The 21,809-nt window shown below is 35.9% G+C and overlaps 1 protein-coding gene across 1 annotated transcript in view; it reads left to right on the forward strand.

Moving 5' to 3' along the window:
• Positions 1–21,809, forward strand: part of CHM (CHM Rab escort protein) — a 236,081-nt gene that overhangs the window by 207,382 nt on the left and 6,890 nt on the right. The window contains exons 13-14 of the mRNA XM_044234493.1: positions 11,214–11,312; positions 16,953–17,113. Of these exons, the coding sequence (XP_044090428.1) occupies positions 11,214–11,312; positions 16,953–17,113 (260 nt within the window). The remainder of the gene's footprint in view (positions 1–11,213; positions 11,313–16,952; positions 17,114–21,809) is intronic.

Genomic DNA, 21,809 nt, shown 5'->3' on the forward strand with positions numbered 1-21,809 from the left:
TTGCCAACATCTGTTAATTCCTCTGTTGTTGATTCTGACCATTCTTGTAGGTATAAGGTGATATCTCATCCTGGTTTTGATTTGTATTTCCTGATGACGAGTCATATTGAGCATCCTTTCATGTGTCCATTAGCCATTTTATGTCTTATTTGGAAAAATATCTATTCATGTCTTCTGCCCATTTCTTAACCAGATTATTTGTTGTTTTTGTTTTTTGTTTTTTGTTTTTGTTTTTGTTTTTTGGGGGTGTTGAGTTTGAAAGTTCTTCATAGATTTTAGGTACTAGCCCTTCATCAGATATGTCATTTGCAAATGTCTTCTCCCATTCCATAGGTTACCTTTTAGTTTTGTTGATTATTTCCTTTGCTATGCAGAAGCTTTTTATCTTGAAGTCTCAATAGTTCGTTTTTGCTTTTGTTTCCCTTGCCTCTGGAGATGTGTCTAGTAAGAAGTTGCTACAGCCAAGGAGAAAGGATTCTGCCTGTATTCTCCTCTAGGATTTTAATGATTTCCTGTCTCATATTTAGGTCTTCCATTTGTTTTTTTTTAAATTTATTCTTGTGTATGGTGTAAGAAAGTGGTCTGTTTCATTCTTCTGCATGTGGCTGTCCAATTTTCCCAACACCATTTGTTGAAAAGACTCTTTCTCCCATTGCATATTCTTTCCTGCTTTGTTGAAGACTAGTTGAGTCTATTTTATTGTTTTCAGAGTACAGATCTTACATGTTTATTCCTAGGTATTTTATGGGTTTTGGTACAATTATAAATGTGACTGATTCCTTGATTTCTCTTTCTGCTTCATTATTGGTGTCAAGAAATGCAGCAGGTTTCTGTACATTGGTTTTGTATCCAGTGAATTTTCTGAATAGACTATCATGTCATCTGCAAATAGTGAAAGTTTGCCTTCTTCCTTATCCATTTGGATGCCTTTTATTTCTTTTTGTTGTCAGGTTGCTGTGGCTAGGACTTCTATTATGGTGTTAAATAACAGTGGTTAAAATGGACATCCCCATCTTGTTACTGACCTTAGAGTAAAATCTGTTTTTCCCCACTGAGGATGATATTAGCTGTGTTTCTCTCATATATAGCCTTTTATTATGTTGAGGTATGTTTCCTCTATCCCTATTTTGTTTAGGGTTTTTAAAAGAACGGATGTTGTACTTGGACAAATGCTTTTTCTGCATCTATTGAAAGAATCATATGGTACTTACCTTTTATTAAAGTGGTGTGTCATGTTGATTGATTTACAAATATTGAACCATCCTTGCAGCCCAGGAAATCCCACTTGAATATTTCCTTTAATGTACTGTTGGATTCAGTTTCCTAGTATCTTGTTGAGAATTTTTGCATCTGTGTTCCTGAAGGATATTGGCCTATAGTTCTGTTTTTTAGTGGAGTCTTTGTCTTATTTGGAATCAGACAAACTAGATTTTGTTCAGAAAATGCTGTCCTCATGGAATGAATTTGGATGTTTTCCTTCTGTTGGTGTTTTTTGGAATATTTTGAGAAAAATAGGTATTAACCCTTCTTGAAATGTTTATTAGAATTCCCCTGGGAAGCCATCTGGACTTGCAGTTTCATTTGTTGGGAGATTTTTGATTACTGATCGAAATTTTTTGCTGGTTATGGTCTGTTTAAATTTTATATTTCTTCCTGTTTCAGTTTTTATAGTTTGTTTCTAGGAGTTTACCGATTTCTTCCAGATTGTACAATTTGTTGGCATATACTTTTTCATAGTATTTTCTTAAAATTGTATTTCTGTGGTGCCAGTTGTGATTTCTCCTCTCTCATTTGTCATTTATTTGGTTCCTTTCTCTTTTCTTTTGGATAAGTATGACTGGGGTTTATCAGTTTCATTAATTCTTTCAAAGAACCAGCTCCTGGTTCCATTAATCTATTCTACTGGTTATTTTAATTTCTGTATCATTTATTTCTACTCTAATCTTTATTATTTCCTTTCTTCTGCTAGCTTTCAGCTTCATTCATTGTTCTTATTCTAGCTGCTTTAGGTTTAAGGTTAGGTTGTATATTGGAGACTTTTCCTGTTTCTTGAGGTAGGCCTGTATTGCTGTATACTTCTCTCTTATGACCACTGTTACTGCATCCCAAAGGTTTTGAACCATTGCATTTTCATTTTTGTTGTTTCCATGTTTTACTCTTCTTTTTCTTTGATTTCTTCATTGGCCCATTTGTTGTAGTATGTTGTTTAAAATCCATGTATTTGTGGTCTTTTCAAATTTTTCATGTGGTTTTCAATTTTCATAGCATTTTGATCAGAAAATATTCATGGTATGACCTCAGTCTTTTTGTACTTTTTGAGGCTTGATTTTTTAAAATATTTTATTTATTTATTTGACAGACAAATCACAAGTAGGCAGAGAGGCAGGCAGAGAGCCCAATATGGGGCTCCATCCCAGCAGCCTGGGATCATGATCCGAGCCGAAGGCAGAGGCTTTAACCCACTGAGCCATCCAGGCGCCCCGAAGCTTGATTTTTTAATGTAGTATGTGATCTATTTTGAAGAATATTCCCTGTGCACTTGAAAAGAATTTGTGTTCTCCTGCTTTAGGGTGGATGTTGTGAATATATCTGTTAAGTCCAGCTGGTCCAATGTGTCATTCAAAGCCATTGTTTCCTTGTTGATTTTGTGTTTAGATGATCTGTCCATTGCTGTTAAGTGGGGTGTATAAGTCCCCTACTATTATTGTATTATTATCAATTGCTGTCTTTTAGTTTGTTATTAATTGTTCTACATATTTGTGTGCTCCCATGTTGGGGGCATAAATATAATTGCTTGATCTTCTTGGATAGACCCTTTTATTATGATATAGTGCCGTTCTTCATCTCTTGTTAAGGCCTTTGGTTTAAAATCTCATTTGTCTGATCTAAGTATTCTTAGTCCACTTTTTCTTTTGACTTCCATTTGCATGAGAAATGTTTCTCCATCCCCTCACTTTCAATCTTCAGATGTCTAGGTCTGAAATGAGTCTCTATTAGGCAGCATATAGATGGATATTGTTTTTTTTATCCGTTCTTATATCCTATGTCTTTTGATTGGAATGTTTAGTCCATTTACATTCAGAGTAATTATTGATAGATACGGATTTTATTACTGCCATTTCATTACTTGTTTTGTCATTTTCTGGAGATTTTCTCTGTTCCTTTTTTTTTTTTAAGATTTTATTTATAGGTGGAGAGGCAGGCAAAGAGAGAGAAGAGGAAGCAGGCTTCCTGCTGAGCAGAGAGCCCCATGTGGGGCTCGATCCCAGCACCCCAGACCATTACCTGAGCTGAAGGCAGAGGCTTTAACTTACTGAGCCACCCAGGCGCACCTCTGTTCTTTTTATTCTTTGTCACTTTTTCCTTCCCAAAGAGTCCCCTTTAATATTTTTTTCAGGGCTGGTTTAGTAGTCACAAACTCTTTTAGTTTTTTTGTTTGTTTGTTTTCATTATTTACCCACTGTATAGTACATCATTAGTTTTTGATATAGTGTTTAGTGATTCATTAGTTGCATATAACACCCAGTGTTCATCACAGCACATGCTTTCCTTAATACCCTTCACCCAGCTACCCCACCTCTCCACCCCCTTACCCTCTGAAGCCCTCAGATTGTTTCCCCAGTCCATAGTCTGTCATGGTTCATCTCCCTCTCTGACTTCTCCCCCTTCGGTTTTCCCTCCCTTCCTCTATGGTCCTCCGTGCTATTCTTTATAGTCCACATATGAGTGAAACCATATGATAATTATCCTTCTCTGCTTGACTTATTTCACTTAGCATAATCCCCTGCAGTTCCAACCATGTCAGTGCAAATGGTAGGTGTTCATCCTTTCTGATGGGTAAATAATATTCCATTATATATATGTACCACACCTTTTTTATCCATTCATCTGTTGAAAGGCATCTTGGCTCTTTTCACTACTCTATATCTTTGAGGTAAATGCCTAGTAGTGCAGTTGCAGGGTTCTATTTTTAACATCTTGCGGAAGTTCAATACTGTTTTCCAGAGTGACTATACCAGCTTTCATTCCCACCAACAGTGTAAGAGGGTACCCCTTTCTCCACATCCTTGCCAACATTTGTTGTTTCTTGACTTGTTAATTTTTGCCATTGTAATTAGTGTAAGGTTGTATCTCCTTGTGGTTTTGATTTGTACTTCCCTGACAGCTAGTGATGTTAAACATTTTTTCATTTTTCTGTTAGCCATTTTTATGTCTTCTTTGGAGAAGTATCTGTTCATGCCTTATGCCCGTTTTTTTGGCTGGATTACTTATTTTTTGGATGTTGAGTTTGAGAAGTTCTTTATAGATCTTGGACACCAACCCTTTATCTGTAATGTCATTTGCAAATATCTTCTCCCATTCCCTGGTTTGCCTTTTTGTTTTGTTGACTGTTTCCTTTGCTATGTAGAAGCTTTTTATCTTGATGAAGTCCCAAAAGTTCATTTTTGCTTTTGTTTGCCTTGCCTTTGGAGACGTGTCTTGAAAGAAGTTGCTGTGGCCAAGGTCAAAGAAATTACTACCTATGTTCTTCTTTAGGATTTTGATGGATTCCTGTCTCACATTGAGGTCTTTCATCCATTTTGAGTTTATTTTTGTGTGTGATATAAGAAAACAGTCGTTTGATTCTTCTGCATATGGCTGCTTAATTTTCCCAGTACCATTTATTGAAGAGACTTGTCTTTTTTCCATTGAATATTCTTTCCTGATTTGTCAAAGATTAGTTGACCATAGAGTTGAGGGTCCTTTTCTTGGGTCTCTATTCTGTTCCACTGGTCTGTGTCTGTTTTTTTACCGATACCCTTCTGTCTTGAATGATCACAGCTTTGTAATAATATAGCTTGAAGTCAGGCATTGTGATGACCCTAGCTTTGGTTTTCTTTTTCAATATTCCCTTAATGATTTGGGGTCTTTTCTGGTTCCATACAAATTTTAGGATTGTTTGTTCCAATTCTGTGAGAAATGCCGATGGTATTTTGATAGGGATTGCATTGAATTTGTAGATTGCTCTGGGCAGCATAAACATTTTAATGATGTTTATTCTTCCAGTATATGAACATGGAATATTTTTCCATCTCTTTGTATCTTCCTCCATTTCTTTCATAAGTGTTCTACAGTGTCTAGAGTATAGATCCTTTACTTCTTTGGTTAGGTTTATTCCTAGGTATCTTACAGTGTTTGGTGCTATTGTAAGTGGAATCAATTCCTTAATTTATTTTTCTTCAGTCACATTGTATTGTATAGAAATGTGACTGATTTCCATGCACTCATTTTGTATTCTGCCATGTTTCTGAATTGCTGTATGAATTCTTGTAATTTGGGGGTACTCCTTTAGTTTTTGTTTGTTTGAGAAACTCTTTATCTCTCCTTTCATTCCAAATGATAGCCTTGCTGGATATAGTATTCTTCACTAGATTTTTCCCATTCATTCCCATTGAATATATTGTGCCACTCCCTCTGGCTTGCTAAGTCTGTGGAATGATCTGCAGCTAGCCTTTTGCATCTTCCCTTGTGAGTCAAGGACTTGCTCATGTTCCTTTTTTTAGGATTTTTTCCTTTATCACTCTATTTTGCAAATTTCAGTACAGTATGTCTTAGTGGTGGCCTGCTTTTGTTGATTTTGGTGGGAGTTTCTTGTCCTCCTGGATCTGAACGTCTGTTTTTTGTTCCCTAAATTAGGGAAGTTTTTATCTATTATTTCCTCAAATAAACCTTCTGCCCCCTTTTTCTCTCTTTTTTTTGTCTTATCATATGAATGTTATTACATTTGATAGAGTCACTGAGTTCCATGTCTGTTTTTGTGATCAATAATTCTTTCTCTGTTTTGTTCAGCTTCATTATTTTCCATTGTTCTATTTTCTTTATCACTCATTTGTTCCTCTGCTTCTTCTATTCTTGTTGTCATTACATCCAGTCTTTTTAGAATCTCAGTTTAAAAAAAAAGAATCTCAATTATTGCATTTTTCATCTATTTGTTAACCCCTTTATCTCTGTGGTAAGGGCCTCCCTGAAGTCTTCTATTCTCTTCTCAAGCCTGGTGAGTATCATTATGATCGTTGCTTTAAAATATCCAGGTATTTTACTTTTATCTGTTTCAGTTTTATCCCGGGCTGTGATCTTTTATTGTTATTTCTTTTGAAATGAATTCTTCTGTCTTGGAATTTTATCTAAGTCTCTGTTTTCTTCTCTGTGTTAGAAAAGCCTGTTGTGTTTTCTTCTCCTGAGAGTAATGGCTTTACAAATAGGTCAGATAGTGTCCAGGGCCCGGCGAGTGTCTCTGATGTGTGCAGTGTGCCCTCTGCTGCTTTGTTTTCACTGCTCTGTCCTTCAAGCAAGCCTCTGCAAAGGCTGTCCTTGCCTGCAGTGGGAATTGTTTGGATCTTGGCCAGTGTATAGGGAGTTTTAACTAGGCATACTCCGGCCTACTTGTTAAATGAGACCTGGTACTACTTCCACTAGAACTGAAGCCTTGATGAACTCTCTGGTCAGTATATGTGGTATGTGTGGGGATTTCTATTGGTCTTCTGAACAAGGGGCCTGTTGCACTTGGACTTGTGCACATTTGCAGGAGAAAAGTAGTACCAGCAGACTGCAGGTTGGGTAGGACTTGGTGGAGGAGGGAAATGGTGTCAGCCAGGTCCTTTGTCTCTGGAGAGTGGTCTCTGTGCTGCTGCTCTCAGGTAATCATTCCCAGAAGAGGGAATAATTTCCTCTTTTGTGTTCCAAGTGTTACTCAGATCAGTGTTTTCATGCTGTCTCTGTGTTGCTTGCCTGCCTGGAGCAGTGCAGTGCACTTTGGGCTCTATCCCAGCCAAGCCTGCTAACTTTTAAAACTCCAAACTGTAGGGAAGTGCTTTTGTGGGGGCCTGCACTGGTCTTTTGGAGGAGGTTCTCATGGTACTGGGACAGATACAGGTTTGAACGAGAGCAATCATTCTAGAGTGCAGGTACTTGGGATTTGGAGCAAGCAGGCTAAATAGACAGTGTATGAGTAGTTGCTTTCAGCAGGTGTCTCTCTGCCTGTGATGAGAGGGAAGGGGGTGGAAATGGTGCCTGTTAGCTTTTTTGTCCCAAGAGAGTTGTCTCTGTGAATGCCACCTCTCCCATATGAGCTCCAAAAAGAGTAAATAGTTTCTCTTCTGTGTGCCTTAGGTGATCCTCAGATTGCACTCTGTTCTGGGGTTAGTTGCCTGCCTTCTTTCCAGGAATAGGGCAGTGCACTCAGGGCTCTATCCCAGCCAAGCCTGTGGACCTCTCAAAGTCCAGTCTTTGAGCCCACTGTTTGCAAAAATTCATGAAAATCAGCCCCTCCTATTTTCCAGCCAATGGCTTTGGGGAACTGTTCTTATGCACTTCCCTATGAGCTCTTTTCTCTCTCTCTCTCTCTCTCTCTTTCTCCCCCCACCCACCACCCCCATCTCTTTCTCTTTTACTAGTTGTGTTTGAGGGCACTTTTGTCACTTTCAGATGTGCTCATTGTCATGCAAACTCCGAGTAGAAATCCTGGTTCTTTTGTATTTCAGAACAAAAACTGAAACTTGTTAAAGGGTAATAGCTTATTATATGAGAGACCACTGTTCTAATCCCAGTTTTAGAGAACTGAAAACATGGTGGTATTTCTAGTTTCATGTTGGTGATGTCAGACTTGTGAAATTCAGATACCTTTGTTTCAGTTGTACTGATTGTGACTAGCACTCCATTCATCAAATTTTCAAGTATTACTGTTATGTTCTATGAATTAAAGCTTATTTTGCACTAAGTTTCTTTACAAGTATTAGTGTTATGTTCTATGAATTAAAGCTTATTTTGCACTAAGTTTCTTTAATGCCAATCAAATCTGAGTATTATTGCCAGCAGAGAAATTATGATAGAGAATACATTTCATAATCTTTCAGATAATTAAGACTTTAAGCAGTTGCTAAATGAAGTAAAAAGTAAAAGGAGCATAGTTTATGAAAGGTAGAGAGCCAAGGTTTACAACAATTTGAGTTTAATACCACATGATTCCGATGGGTAATGTTTTCACTTCTGTTGTATCTTCTGCAATCTTAGTAATAGTTGTTGATTGGTATTAATAAGTGTTACACTTTTAGGAAAGGACTTGGCCCATCTGATTTAATTTTTTTAATTAAATTAATTTATTTTCAGAGAAACAGTATTCATTATTTTTTCACCACACCCAGTGCTCCAGGCAATCCGTGCCCTCTATAATACCCACCACCTGGTAACCCAACCTCCCACCCCCCCACCACTTCAAACCCCTCAGATTGTTTTTCAGAGTCCATAGTCTTTCATGATTCACCTCCCCTTCCAATTTACCACAACTCCCTTCTCCTCTCTAACACCCCTTGTCCTCCATGATATCTGTTATGCTCCACAAATAAGTGAAACCATATGATAGTTGACTCTCTCTGCTTGACTTATTTCACTCAGCATAATCTCTTCCAGTCCTGTCCATGTTGCTACAAAAGTTGGGTATTCATCCTTTCTGATGGAGGCATAATACTCCATAGTGTATATGGACCACATCTTCCTTATCCATTCGTCCGTTGAAGGGCATCTTGGTTCTTTCCATAGTTTGGCGACCGTGGCCATTGCTGCTATAAACATTGGGGTACAGATGGCCCTTCTTTTCACGACATCTGTATCTTTGGGGTAAATACTCAGGAGTGCAATTGCAGGGTCATAGGGAAGTTCTACTTTTAATTTCTTGTGGAGTCTCCACACTGTTCTCCAAAGTGGCTGCACCAACTTACATTCCCACCAACAGTGTAGGAGGGTTCCCGTTTCTCCACATCCTCTCCAACACATGTTGTTTCCTGTTTTAATTTTAAGTCACTTTTAGCAGTTATTGAGCTAGTTAATTTTGTGAAGAAGAATTAAAGTTACATAATGCATTTAAAGTAATTATTGATAGGTATCACTATTGCCATTTTGTTAATTGTTTTCTGGTTGTTTTGTAGTTCTTTTCCCTCTCTTGCTTTCTTCCTTTGTGATTGATGAGTTTCTGTAGTGTTATGTTTGGCTTTCTTTCTCCTAGTATTTGGTGTATCTATTATACCTTTGAGTTACCATGAGGTTTATATATAACTTCCTAAATAAGTAGTAGTCTATATTAATTTGATCATAACAAAAAAAGCAGGAAGTGTAAGGAGAAAAGAATTGTTGTTTATGCTTTAAGTTTGTAGATCAATTAATAATGTAGCATCTAATTGAATTAGTGTAGAGACATTAGAATTCAGGTTATGAATATCTTTAGTATTTCTTTCCAAAATTTGTTTTTGTTTTTTAAGATGTTATTTATTTGAGAGAGAGCATGAGCAGGGGGAGGGACAAAGGGAAAGGGAGAATCAGAGTCCCCCGTTCCCCGCTGAGTGGGGAGCCCCATGCTGGACTAGATCCCAGGACCCCGGGATCATGACCTGAGCTGAAGGCAGATGCTTAACCAACTGAGCCACTCAGGGCACCCCTCTTTCTAAGAATTGTTATAAAACCCATTAAATGTAAATTGATAATCTGACTTGACTACTAGAAATTTTTGGTGGTACTCCCTGAACCGAACTATGATATATTGTTATAAAACAAAAGGATATAATTATTCCAGTATATATTTCTTTTATATATCCTGTTAAATGGAACCAGTAGTCTACCATTAAGATATTCAAAATATAATTTTATTTATATTCATGTTCATCTGCTTTTTCCCTAGTACACATCAGTTGAGTAGGAAGAACTGGAAAATTGAGAACTTTGGCATGGATATTGGTATATCATGAAACAGGATAGATTCTCTCAAGTTTTATCAGGGATTTCTATCTTTGTAGTTATATACCCCCATTTAATTTGGCAATTACCTAGGGAGTTTAAACTCCCCAGCAAAGATATGGCATTTGAAAAACTTTAGTTAATTAGGAATAATTTTGTTGTGAAGGTTATTATATCTTTTGAAATGATTAGTATCATATGTCTTACTATATCCCTGGATCAGTGGCAATCACTGTTACAGTCATATAAAAACTATACTCACATAAAGTAGAAACCATATTAGAATATCATTTTTTTGGTGGACCTGAAAAAAATATATACTACAAAATTTATTTTAGCTCAGATGGTTATTGAGTCCTCAATTTATGCTTAGAATAAAATGATTTATAATAATGAGAATCTCTTTCTGATGTTGACTTCCGTGATAAGCTTTGAACTGTCTTCCTAGGTTTAAAAAAAAAAAAAAGAAAATCTACTAGTATAAACTTCCAGAAAAGGAGTGGGTATACTTTTCTACTGGTGTTTGAGGGGAAAGAATTTCTCAGTACTTATACCATTCCTAATATATTCTTTATGTTCTTATTTTATCCTGCCCCAGGCCCTTTCCTGGACCATAAGAATTTCTCCCATTTAGGGATCCCTTTAATCCTTTCTTTCAGTACACAGAACTTTTTGCCTTTCCTTTATATTTGTGTGTTGGCCTTTAGCAATTCTAAGTGTATTAGGCTACAGTACCTCTCTGAAGGGCCTTTTTTTCTGCATGATATTTATTCTCTCATACGCACATTCTCCAAGGCCAGGCCCCATGAATATGTAAATGTAAAAAGGAAATGATTTGGGATTTCTGAAAATACTATATACTGCTTTAACTTGTGTCATTCATGGACTTTAGAGTATATGTATCACTCAAACTAAGCCAACAGTGTTCCCCGAAAATGTTTCTTAGAAAACCCTACAATGAATAGATATATTAACTTATCAGTAAAGTTTATATTAAATGGATTCTTCCATCTGAAGAATATGAAGTATGTTCTCTAAGTAAATAAATAATCCATTTTCAATCTTTTTTACACAGTTATTTTGCTTAGCAATCCTTTATCCATCCTCTTTGGGAATGTTATAAGGATAAGTTAAGCTCTTTCTATGAGTAAATGGTTTCCCAAGCTTTTCTACTCTGCTAGTTTTACAAAATGAACCACTAACTGCCTCCTCTTCTTGGGTCTTAGTGTGCTCTTAATTATTAGTTAACACATATTTTAGCTATTAACACATATAGCATATTGTTATGATTTTTACATATTCCCCATCTCTAGATTATAAATTCCTTAAAGGCAGGAGCCATGACTTACTCAGCTCTCTATTTTCCCTGGCCCCAGTTTAGAGCCTTGAAAATAGTATCATGCAGTGAAATGTGTTTAAGCAAGAACTCAAGATATTTTTGTTTTAAACAGATTTGGTTCATTTGACTTGTACGTCTTCTAAAACAGCAAGAGAAGATTTAGAACCAGTTGTGCGGAAATTGTTTACTCCATATACCGAAACAGAGATAGGTAAGAATAACAATCAGTGATTCATGATGAAAAGGTAAAATAACAACTTTACTCCTTAGGTATTTCATGAAGGTTTCTGCAACCTGTTCAGAAATAGTCCTTACACATTTTAGTAATGCAAACTAGCACATTCTCTTCCTAAAAATGGGAAAATGTTCACTCTGTAATGGTAAAGGAAAAATAATATGTTTCACACACAACATGTATAAGTGCAAAAGATACACATTTATATACATACATACATGTGTAAGAAAAAAAGACTGCCTGTAAATCGCTCAGTTTTGGTGAAATTATGGACTTTTTTTTCTTATAATTTTCTTCATTTTACAGATCTTATAAAAAAAGTATACCTTTATCAGAAAAAGTTACCTTCATTTAAAAAATTGAGATAATATTTTAATATTATCTTAAATAATTATGATATATTGACAAATGTAGGAATCCTTTCTAATAATAGTCCTTTAATGTATAGCTTGCTAGTGATGTGATAAATATTTAGCTCTCAAAATATATATGCCACTATGCTACTTATTCATGGTGGAAAAGTGTTTTCAACCATAAATTTCTAAACGTTCCTCCTCATATCATAGGGGAGCTCTTGTAGGTATAAATGGAGCAAATTGTAGTGTATTTTGTATGTAATGATAAAAAAGTAGCCTAATGGATATTATTAGTTTATATGAAGTGAGGTTTATGTGAAGTGAGGTTGATTTTCATTTTAGGATGTGCATGTCCACTTGAATCTTGACCAGTTTCTTCACTGAGTCATACATCTTTTTTCCTTTGGATATTATGCTTATTCAGGCAACCATTTATTTACTCCTACCTGTTGTATTTTCTTTTAGTTCATCTCCTATGTGTCTTCTTTTCCTAATGTAGAGATAGTATATAGTGGGGTATTTATATTTACAGAAGAAAACTGATTTTTAAGAACTAATGTCAATATAATTAATTTCTTTTTCTTTTTCTGCCACATGAATAAAATCCTGAAATCTGAAACTTTATTTCACTTTAGTTTGGAATTTAGTTTGTTTCCTATTTACATTTTATTCATTGGAAAGTTTCCTATAAATGTTTGGATTATTGTGAAAAATTTGAGTGCAAAGTTATGATACATGATAATATTTTCAAACTTAATACAGAATCATGGATTTATCTTTGGCTCTGATTACCTTGCTTTTAAAAACAATTTTTTTCCTTGTTTCTGAAATTTCATTTTGTGATGTCCCAATAATATACTAGATTGGAACTTTGTATCATTGCTCTTCACTTCTTAAATGCATTTAATTTTCTTAAAAGAAAAAAGCTGATTAAATTGCATATTCATTACTTAGAATCCTCTAGTCATTTTAGATTTTTAAACATTAATCTTAATGGTTAAAGTGATCCCATTTTGAAATGATGGGAATTTGGGTAAATTGGAAGGGGAGGTGAACCATGACAGACTATGGACTCTGATGTATTGTTTAGAACCTGCGTGAAATTCTTTAGTAAGAACTATGTGCTCCGAGAGGTCCTCAGGTGCACTGAGGCACTGAAAAGCTAGTTTTCACTGACACATAGCCCTTTTTATCATCAGGATGAGGTAGTGGTCATGTTTTAATTAAAATGTCAGAACAAATACTTTTGGAGTTATTGAAAATGAATCACCAGATAAAGTGAGCACTGGGCCATGGCAGGTCAAAGAGGCAAAGTCACCTGGAGAAGAGAGCTCAATTCATTTTCCTGCCTAAATGAAAAAGAACTTTATGAGCAACATCAACTTTTAGTGCATTAAAGCACATTCTTCTCTGTAGCAAAAGCACCTATTTTCATAGATTAATGGCTTTTATTATTGTGTTTTAATCACTTGATAGTGTTACGAAATTTTATACTTTAGAGCACTGTAAATAGATTGTTTTAAAATATGTGCCAAAGGAATAACATTTCTTGAGCTTTTTTTTTTTTCTTTTTGAGTTCTACATTTTGTTTAGTGCTGTGCTTCATAAACCTTTGTGAAAGTTTGCCTAGTTACCTTGCAAGGAAGTTTATTTATCATAAAAGAGAATGTTCTCTTCTCAAATACAGTACTTCTTTGCTGATGTATCTAAGAAATTTCAGTCGGTTTGTGAATGGTATTCCTCTATTCCTTCTACTTACTTTTTCACATTTAAGGTATGAGCTGGAGCTCTTGACATATGCTGTCTTAAGAAGCAGTTGTACCAATACTTCTAAGAGCCCCACCTCCTAGCCTCCTTTAAGAACATCAAAGATCTCTGGGGCACCTGGGTGGCTCAGTGGGTTAAAGCCTCTGCCTTCAGCTCAGGTCATGGTCTCAGGGTCCTGGGATCGAGCCCCACATCAGGCTCTCCGCTTGGCGGGGAGCCTGCTTCCTCCTCTCTCTCTCTCTGCCTGCCTCTCTGCCTACTTGTGATCTCTCTCTCTCTGTGTCAAATAAATAAATAGATTAAAAAAAAAAAACATCAAAGATCTCTAAACCCTTCCCTATTTTCTAGTCCAGAGAAGATTCAGGTGTTTTATGTTTAATGAACCTGATTGTACAGGTGAGAAAATTAGGTAATTGCTCACCATTCACACCAGCCTGGATTAATTCTTTCAGACTTCAGAATATCCTTCAGAGGACTGAGTGAGCAATGGTATTATCCTAAATGGCTTCTTATTTTACCCAGGAAATTGATCTATATGAATTTAAATAAGAATTTCATTAGTACTATATCTTGAAATGTCTACAATGTAGTATCATTACTGTACCAAGTTCTTTCTCTTTTTCCCTTGGTTGTGCATGGCATGTGGAATTACCTCATCCCATCTCGCCCATTTCCCATCTCAATAAACCAAAACTACCTAAAAACAAAATTACCCGTAGAAGTGTTATTTTGAGGTCTGTGGCTGATAAGGATGTTAGGTAATTGTTGAGCTCAGAAGTCAAATGCCTTATCTTAATTCCTTTTTGCATGTGTTATATCCAGACTAGGTCACAGCTGTGACAGTATCCTACACTCTTGGCCTCATGCTACTCTGCTATGTTGCTAATAGTCTCTTCCTAAATACGGGTTGTAACTGTAAGCCATTTATTGCTTGTATTTGGTATGCCATTGATTTTTTTTCTGCCTACCTTATTCTGTACTTAACCCAGTTTAATTTGCCTAAGATCTTTTTCTAAATTACCTATTACTTGTTCAGTCCTTTATACTATCTAATTAATGAAATGAGCTATTACAGAAAACCACTTCTATTCCTGATTTGGTGATATATTCCTAGCCAAACGTCAGCAACTTTAATATTTTTTGACACCTATGTAGTTTGCAAATGCATGTTATTTTTTCAACTACCTCTGCCTTCCAGCTGACCTCAAGAAAGATGAAGCAATTACATGTCTTTTTGAGTGTTTTAAGGCCAAATCTGATAACTCCCTTCTATCTAGAGCATTTATCTTCTGCCTGTGTCAACTTTTCATCTTCCTCATGGTTCCTTCTCAATGCTTCAACATCTATGAAATTTCTTTCCTAAAATCTATTTGATTATTCATTTTCCCCAATTTCTTTTGAGTTAAAGTCCTCCTTTGAGCTGCAACTTTCATGAAATACAAGATAAACTCTCTTAATGTATGCTTAGAAATGGACTGAGCAATATTAATGAAATTCCAGACCTTAGCCCACTTTTCTGCAATGCTCCTGGAGTCTGGTGTTGCAAATAATAGGTGGTATGTTTAATTATCCTCCCATAAGATTTAGTGAAACTAAACTTAAAATTAGTAAGTTTACTAAGAGCCATATGGCTTTAGCTGTGAAATATGAGTTCTTATGTTCCTTTATTTTGTCAGTAAATAGTTTTCACAGTCTGTCATGTGTTCACATGAAGTTAGTGGCACCTTAGACTCATAGATCTTAGCATTAGGAAGGGACCTCATAAGGGATCACTTCTTCCATTCAGAGCTTCTTTATCATATCACAGTAATAATTATGGATTATTCATAATGAACTAGAAAAATAACATATTTGGTATTCTTGTAGTGGAGATATTTTAAATTAACTATAACGAAACCCTATTTATCCTGAATTGGGCATTCTTACTAATTGAATACTGCAGTTAGCTATCAACTTCACTACATTGATTACCAACTTAACAATAAGAAGTATTTAAATAGATAATTACACGTTTTGCATTTTCTTTATGATTCACAAGGTGCCCTGTGGTCTTGATTAATCTTAATATATATCCGTTCTTATCATTATACAGAATTTGAATTTTGGTTCAGATTCAGGCTAAAGAGAATCCTATAGTCAGTAAATATATTAACAACAATATTTTCTGTTTTCAAGCAAAGGAAATTTAATTATAACATTTCTAAGGAAGACTGGCAAGGAAATAATTATTAAGATAGCAAAGAATAGGTTTTAGGTATTAATAAGGTTGAACCTTTTAATAAGCACATCATACTTTGATTATATCCTGATTTCATCCTGAAAACAGGATGAAAATCAATATAGAAATTGTTCTTTGAATGTCTGTTGTATGCTAGCCCGTCTGTATTAGGAAACATGAAAAATCAGGAGACTAAGGACTAAGTCTGCTTTATATGTACATCTCTATCTCCTAGCCCAAGCCTAACACACATAATAGATGGTCACTGTTAAATGAGAGAATATGTGCTAAAAACAACTTTACGTCTCACAACATTGTTTTTGTTGTTGGTTACCATTACTTTTATAACCCAGTAAGACAAAGTGTTAGTGAGTTATGGTATCAGTATCTTAATCTTGTATATACTATTTTAATAACTGCTTTATTGAGATATAATCCAGTTCACCCAAACTATAAAATTCAGTGTTTTTTAATATATTCACCAAATGGTTCAAACATCACCACAGTCAATTTTAGAATATCCCCATCATCTAAAATAGAAACCCTACACCTGTTAGCAGTAATCCCTCACCCCAATTCCCCCAGCCCTAAGTAGCCATTAATCTACTTCCTGTCTCTATAGATTTGCCTCTTCTGGACCTCTCAATGCTGTATAGGTCATTGACTTAATAAATAATTTTTCGAGTTTGTTTGTTTATGTGAAACATAAAAAAAAAATTGTTATCTTCTCCAGTGGCATAATTTAAGGATGAATGTGTTCAGAAGCACTTTGATATTGCTCTGGAGAAATAATAGAAATCCAAGAGAACACAATTGGAGTTATACCTAAGTAACTTACTAGTAATCAAAATAATTTTTTAAAATCTAACTTGTCGGGGTGCCTGGGTGGCTCCGTGGGTTAAAGCCTCTGCCTTCAGCTCAGGTCGTGATCCCAGGGTCCTGGGATCGAGCCCCACATTGGGCTCTCTGCTCAGCGGGGAGCCTGCTTCCTCCTCTCTCTGCCTGCCTCTCTGCCTGCTTGTGATCTCTGTCAAATACATAAATAAAATCTTTAAAAAAAGATTTAAAATGTAACTTGTCTAAGGTTGCAAAAATCATCATTGCTTGAAATATATACATGTATTAGAGTGTGTGGATAAAGATTGACTATTTTTTTACGTACAAAGCTCTGATTTACTACACTATATAATCATGGCTTTGTAGTTGGCTACATATTGTATTAATTGACAGGCTTATTGTGCTGTAGATGTGAGTAAAATTTATGTCTACATTTAGAAAATGAAGAAGTTGAAAAACCAAGACTTCTGTGGGCTCTTTACTTCAATATGAGAGATTCTTCAGATGTCAGCAGGAACTCTTATAATGATTTGCCATCCAATGTTTATGTCTGCTCTGGCCCAGACTGTGGTCTAGGAAATGATAATGCAGTCAAACAGGTAAGCTTTTGCTGCTTCTCAGTTTTGTGTTAAAAAGTTGGTGTGATAGGAAAAGTAAATTGTTTTTTTCCCTCTGGGATATGGGAAAAAAGACTAGAAAAGCATATTTGTCATTTAATACCCCCAGATTTTTTTCCTTTGAATGACAAGGCTTCTTTAAATGTACTTTAAATACAGTATCCAATATTTTCACATTCTTGACTATAAGGATGAATTTGCAACTGAGCGTTTGTGAGTTCCACTATGGGAATAAGGATGGAAGATGTTAGAAATACATATTCTGAAAAATGAAAGTTATGCCAGTTTTCTAGAGAAATACTGCTTTTAATTTAAACTGTTGGCCTATTGTTTTATTATACTAACCACATTTATTTGTTAACCTCTGAGTCATTTCAAAAGGAGTCTAAGTAAGTAAGTAATCACATACAAAATATAATTTTTAAATGGTCTTAAAGCATTTTCTTATTTTGGAAAAGAACATGTAACAAAGTTTTTCAGAGTTAACATGATTCCTTTAATGTTTTGACACAAGTTGGTGTCCTAAAAGTGTCATACATGCTGAGGAGTATGTTAAATCAAGGTGGAATTTTGTGACAGCTCTTCTGGGCAGGGCTATAAACTGGTACAGCGCAAGCTGACAGCAAGCTGACAGGACCTGTACCTGACCTGACAGGAAGAAAAGAACAGAAAAAAAAAAAAATATATATATATATATATATATATATTTTGAGGCACAAGTCTAAACTTTTTACAGATACAGTTGGCATATCTGTCTATTGAACAGATACAGTTGGCATATCTGTCTATTGAATCAATGAGTGGATAATTTAACATTAAAACCACAGATGGAAGATTCAATCCAACTAGTGGCAGAGACCTCATAGGAACAAATTGCTTCATTGACCCTTTAATTTTAATCATAGTAGCAAGGCCATGACCCCATGTATGTATAGTTTCTTGCCTCATTCTTTGTTTCTCATCTTCATAGCCTAATGGTGATCCTTGATAGTCCTATTCAACCAGTGATATCAAAAGGGGAAGTCATCCATCATTCAATCAGTTGAATAGGAACCCAAGATTGTTCAAGTTCTACATTTTTTTTAAAGATTTTATTTATTCATTTGACAGAGATCACAAGTAGGCAGAGAAGCAGGCAGAGAGAGGAGGAAGCAGGCTCCCTTCCAAGCAGAGACCTTGAGATCATGACCTGAGACGAAGGCAGAGTTAACCCACTGAGCCACCCAGGCACCCTCTCAAGTTCTACATTTGTGACTTAAAATGACCAAGGCATTTTTGCTTTGCTGTTCCATTTTTCTCCAAGCAGAATTGCCAACATGTTTTCAGCCAGATAGCTTAGGTCATTTTTTAAAAAAGATTTATTTATTAATCTTAGAGAGAGAATGTGTGCGCAGAGGGGCTGGGGGAGAGGAAGAGAAGCAGACTCCCTACTGAGCATAGAGCCTGATGCAGAGCTCCATCTCCTGACTCTGAGATCATGACATGAACTGAAATCAAGAGTAGGATGCTTAACTGACTGGGCTACCCAGGCACCCCTAGCTTAGGTCATTTTTGTTCCTGAGCGGACTCATGTTTTTTGACCAAAATGGGAAGACTTTTTATATAAGGGCTTATTATACAAGTGCTAATGTGATCTTAACTACCAGCTAGAAGATTATAATTAAAGGATAATCTTGTTATGAGGTAATTTGCTTCCCAAGAAGATAAACTGGTGTTATCATAGTATAAAACAATAATAATGCTACTTTTGGTACTAATTATATACTATTAAATATGAGTAGTTTTAAATCATTATATAGCTTTAAACCTCACATCATTTTGGGCAGAAATAATACCTACTGTAAAGGGCATCAGTAATAATATTTACAAATAGCCAGTGTATTTAAATAAGCTTTTTTCTAATTCCAGTAGTCCATCCTATGTTCAGCCTAATTGATAACTTCAGTTTTCCAAATTGTCTACAAAAGCTCTTAGAACATCACATAGGCTTTGTCTGTATAGCAAACATAAGCACCTGGAGACTTTTTTTTTAAACAAATGCTTTTATTTTATCAGTTAGCAAGTTTGCATCTGATTTTCCTATTGTAAATGTATAGATTTTTTTAAAAAATATTTTATTTATTTATTTGACAAAGAAAGAGATCACAAGTAGGCAGAGAGGCAGGCAGAGAGAGACGGGGTGGGGGGAAACAGGCTCCCCACTGAGCAGAGAGCCCGACACAGGGCTTGGTTCCAGGACCCTGAGATCATGACCTGAGCCAAAGGCAGAGGCTTAACCCACTGAAAAACCCAGGCTCCCTAATGTATAGATGTTGAATAACATAGACCTGTCTCCCTTGTGTTCATATGGAACTATGTATGATTTGAAAACATACTATAAATATAAAGTGCTCTGTGTTTACTACAAGTTAAAGTTGTTTGCAGGAGGAGTACACCAAGACATTCTCTATTATCACCACAATGATGCTAGCATAAGTAACCTAAGTGATAACTGTGATTCTGTGTCTTGCTAGTTTTTATAGTTTCTTACTTCAGGTATTTTTTTTTCTTTCTGAAACGGACATATGATACATCTTAATACAGATAGTGTCTCATAAATGAGACACGCATACTGATGAACAGACAGTTTATAGTTCTGCACTCCCAAGATCATTGATAGCTCACTCCTCCTTCAGGAGCCCGTGTCTCCTAGGAGCTGCCACTACTATGAGAACAATAAGTATACAGTAATGTACCCTTTGTATTATATTCCAGGTTTAAATTGGCTGATATGAGGAGCTTAACCACCATTTAGAATATTGTCTTTATGGCATATTATCAATTTGTTTATAACTTTTGGTACAGAATTTATAAGTTGAAGACTAGTTTTATAGATCATATGGCCTATCACATTGCACACATATTGCAGTATCATTCATTTTCTCCATCTCCATGCCATTGAGGGAGAGGGAAACTTTAGGTATCACATTTTCTACAGCTAACATTCACTGAGCATTTTCTGTGTACCAGACAATATCATAAGTATCACATATATATTATTTCATTTGGTCCTCACAACTCTATGAAGTAAGTATCCGTGACATGCCCATTTTACAGATGCAGAAACTAAGACCCCAGAAGGCTAAATAACTTGTCCAAAGATCACAGATCTGGTAAATTTGTGAGCCAGAACTTAAACTCGGGTCTGTTGGACCCCAGTGCTTTTATATTGACCTAGTGTGCTGTGCTACTTTCATCTTGTTAATGTGAATACTTCCTAAATATATTAAACTTCTAGATTGACAAAATATTGTTTTGTTTTGTCTAGATGTATATTAAATAAACATAGGAATGTCTTCAGTAACTCAGTATGTTCTCTCTATACTTACCAATATGAAGAAAACCAAGTCACAATATAATTATTCCTTTTTAATTTTTTTAACCACCTGAAACTCTCTACTCTTTAAGCTACCTTATGGCTTAAAAAGGCAAGAAGGATTGGGATGTCTGGGTGGTTCAGTCAGTTGTGCATCTGACTCTTGATTTCAGCTCAGGCATGATCTCAGTCATGCTCCATGCTGGTCATGAAGCCTGCTTGAGATTTTCTACCTCTCACTCTACCACTCCTTGCTCATGTTCTGTCTCTCTAAAAAAAAAAAAAAGAAGAAGAAGAAGTAGGGGACAAAAAGGATTAATAGTTAACAACTACTCTAAACTAACCTGTATTTGCGACAACTCTTGCAGTTGAGGCTTCGTTGACAAATGAAATGCAGCAGACCAAGAAGTATTAGATAGACCTTCCAGAGCATGGCCATTGACCCTAAAAGGTTCCAGCAGTTAGGGAGAGGAGATGGGAAGGGCTGGAGACTGGCTCTAGGAAATTGGCATCAGTGAGGGCCAGTGGCAGATAGGCTGATGATGAGAGTGCCTACAAGCAGGTAGAAAACATATAAGGGTGGTACAGCAGCCTGCAATTGGTTAGCAGTCCTTAGAGGCAGATTGTGACAAGGATATATGGAAACAAGAGTGTGGAAGCCAGCCACAGGGACTGAGGTACAGGAGAAAATGTATCCTACAGGTAGGTAACAAAAAGGAAACAAGGTGTGAGACACAGAGGAACTAGAATAAAAGTAAAATAGTAGTATTAATAATAATTATTATATTTATATAAAACATTTCTATAATATACAGTTTTAGAAGTTCTTTAGTTCATTTTTAAATTTTTATTTTTTATTTTTTTAAGATTTTATTAATTCATTTGACAGAGATCACAAGCAAGCAGAGAGGCAGGCAGAGAGAGAGAGGAAGGGAAGCAGGCTTCCTGCTGAGCAGAGAGCCCCAATGCAATGCGGGGCTCAATCCCAGGACCCTGGGGTCATGGACCTGAGCCTAAGGCAGAGGCTTTATCCCACTGAGCCACCCAGGCGCCCCTAGGTCATTTTTAAAAAAATGTACACTGGGATACTGCTCCACACCAGGAACTAAGGATCGAGAGTTGATTAAAACCCAGTTCTTGTCATCCCTGGAGGAATGTAAAGGAGAAGAACATATAAACAAACAACAGTATAGTACAGTATATGCAATAATAGAATAATATCCAAAGTTCAAAAATAATACAAAGGAGTCATGAGCTCTTTTTAGGAATCAAAGAACTTTGCAGAGAGGGATATAAAAGATGAGTAGCAGCAGTTCCTCATAC

Source organism: Neovison vison, chromosome X, assembly GCF_020171115.1.
Source record: "Neovison vison isolate M4711 chromosome X, ASM_NN_V1, whole genome shotgun sequence".
Lineage (NCBI taxonomy): Eukaryota > Metazoa > Chordata > Mammalia > Carnivora > Mustelidae > Neogale > Neogale vison.